Source organism: Acanthamoeba castellanii (genome assembly GCF_000313135.1).
Source record: "Acanthamoeba castellanii str. Neff unplaced genomic scaffold scf7180000084650, whole genome shotgun sequence".
In the NCBI taxonomy this organism is placed as follows: Eukaryota; Discosea; order Longamoebia; family Acanthamoebidae; genus Acanthamoeba; species Acanthamoeba castellanii.
Genome location: NW_004457274.1, coordinates 14,280 through 16,489, shown reverse-complemented (window position 1 = coordinate 16,489; position 2,210 = coordinate 14,280). Strand labels below are relative to the sequence as shown.

Below are 2,210 nucleotides of genomic sequence, written 5' to 3'. Positions count from 1 at the left end.
GACTGTCTGGTTGTTAGATCACGTGTGCATTCCACACACTCCACCCACTCAAGCTCGGGTACCCAGCGATGTTAAGCGTGTTGGTGACGTCGTAAATGGTCTCCAAGAAGAGCTGGCGCAGAACCGCCCTGGCCGCCGCGGTCGACGTGTCGAAGTTCGGCGAGGTGCCCCACGTCGTGGAATCGCTGCAAGTGACCATCAGCATCAATATCAAAAACAATACTTGAACAAAAAAAACTTGGTTTCAGCACGGCCGCCCGTACCGAGAGCGCAAGCGGAAAAGAGTGTCGACAATGACGCGACCCACGAGGTAACCCTCTAGCTCAGTGAAGGAGGCCGTTGTGTTACTTTCCGAGCTCTGCATATCGTGCCCCCTGTTAGCACGGAGATTCGCTGTACTGGAGAGAGCAAGTACCGCGTCCTTGGTGCTGATGTACTCGGCCACGATCTTGGGCTTCGCCTGAGCTGGGTCGGGGAACGGGACCACCTGACGCCATCACAAAATATCAACCAAAGTTGGCAACGACCGATATTTTGTTTTGAAAACAAATATCAGTATAATATAGAAATTTATATGGCGAAGGAAGCATTACCTGAGTGACGTACAGGGCGAGCGCTCCGTCGGGCCGGGTGGGTGTGATGCCTTGTAGTTGCAGGAAACCGGAGAACAACTCAGGACCTACAACCGAGGCTGTAGCCAGGAGATGAGGAGCATGGATTGGGTGAGGTGCAGAATTCACCTGCAGTGCAGCAGGAGAGGACTGTCTGGCACCGTACCTACGACGAAGTAGGTGTCACGACATTGCAGGCACCCACTGGTCGAGCTGAGGTTCCGCCACATACTGATGAACATGACGATTTGCTACAAAGATGAAGAAGAAGCTAAGAAGGATGATGATGACTCTGACTGGGGGAAGGGTGTACCGTACCGCGAAAGAGCCGAAACAGACAATACCTTCGGGCTGGGCTGTACCATTGGCGTAGACATCCTGAACGGCTGGACCGATGGTTTGAGCACTGACTGCCGCATTCTTGTCATACACTCCCTGGCTTACCAGCTGGCCAGTACAGAAAATTGCGTATCAACATTTTTAAACTTACATTTTGGAATTATGTACAAAATTTAGCCCTTGAAAAAAAAGGGAGTACCTGAAGGCCGAACAGGTTGAAGGCGAGGGTGAGGTTGCTGAAGCCGAACAGGGCGATGCTCTCGTTCTGGTAAAACGCTGCAACCTTGGTGAGCTGCAGCTCGGTGCTGAGGAAGCTGAGCATAGTGTTGACTTCGTCGGCATAACTTGCCCGCACGTTGACGAACAATCTGATGGCGCAAGGTGGGGATCAGCCACTCCAGAGGAGCTACGAAGAGAGTCATCTTTGGGGAGGTGTTCGAACCTGTTGAAGGGGGCGTAGAGGTTGTAGTTGCCCGCGTACGGGCCAATGAGAGGGGTGTTCTTTTGGGCGCACACGTACGCCGCTCCTTTGGGTTGGACAATGGGTCATCACACAAGCGTTCACAACAGGCCGAAACAAAAGGAAAAATGAGGAAAGTGGCAACTGCGAACGGACCTTGCGACTGCTCTGCACCAATGACCCCGGCGATGGCGAAGACGCTCAGGTTGTCTATCATGTTTGCAACGTTGGCCATGGTATTCGCGAGGGTGTTGTTGTCTTCTTGCACCAGTAGCACGAGCTGATGCCCGTTCACCCCGCCGTACTTCTCGTTCACCTCCTTGAAGGCCAGGTTAATGCCCGACGCGAATTGGACGGCCAAGTGGGCGGCTGGATGCGTGGCGGTGTTGCGCGGCGCCGACATGCCAAACACGATGGTAGAATTCGAAGCGCAACAGGCCTCATGGGCGCCGAGGGCCAGGAGAATACCAACGACAACAACACCCACGAAGCTTGTTGAGCGCATCATCTTTGGCAACTACAGGTCGGGGCGGTGCTGGTAGAAGATGGACGACAGAGAGAGAACTACGTAGGCGTAACCGTTTCGAGTCCTGGGCTTTCTTTCCAACACTGAACCAATCCAGCCATTGCATGTAACGCCTTTTTAAATTTCAATAGTGCATGTGCCCGTACATGGAGTTAGGATGGCATAAACAGCACGTGTGGTTGAGCACTCAGGTCTGTTTGACCATGCTGGCGGCAGGGCAGACATGACAGCTACCATTGGCCTTTGCCAGCGGTTGTCTCCTTTTGTGTGGTTG

At 53.3% G+C, this 2,210-nt stretch overlaps 1 protein-coding gene across 1 annotated transcript in view; it reads right to left on the bottom strand.

Annotated features, from left to right (window-relative positions):
- ACA1_344900 (ABC-type branched-chain amino acid transport system, periplasmic component protein) overlaps nt 1-1,918 on the bottom strand; it is a gene marked incomplete at both ends in the record, with an annotated part of 4,918 nt that extends 3,000 nt beyond the window's left edge. The window contains 9 exons of the mRNA XM_004333965.1: nt 38-185; nt 264-358; nt 416-487; nt 594-679; nt 778-862; nt 930-1,046; nt 1,150-1,318; nt 1,393-1,477; nt 1,567-1,918. Of these exons, the coding sequence (XP_004334013.1) occupies nt 38-185; nt 264-358; nt 416-487; nt 594-679; nt 778-862; nt 930-1,046; nt 1,150-1,318; nt 1,393-1,477; nt 1,567-1,918 (1,209 nt within the window). The remainder of the gene's footprint in view (nt 1-37; nt 186-263; nt 359-415; nt 488-593; nt 680-777; nt 863-929; nt 1,047-1,149; nt 1,319-1,392; nt 1,478-1,566) is intronic.
- Between the last annotated feature and the right edge of the window lie 292 nt (nt 1,919-2,210).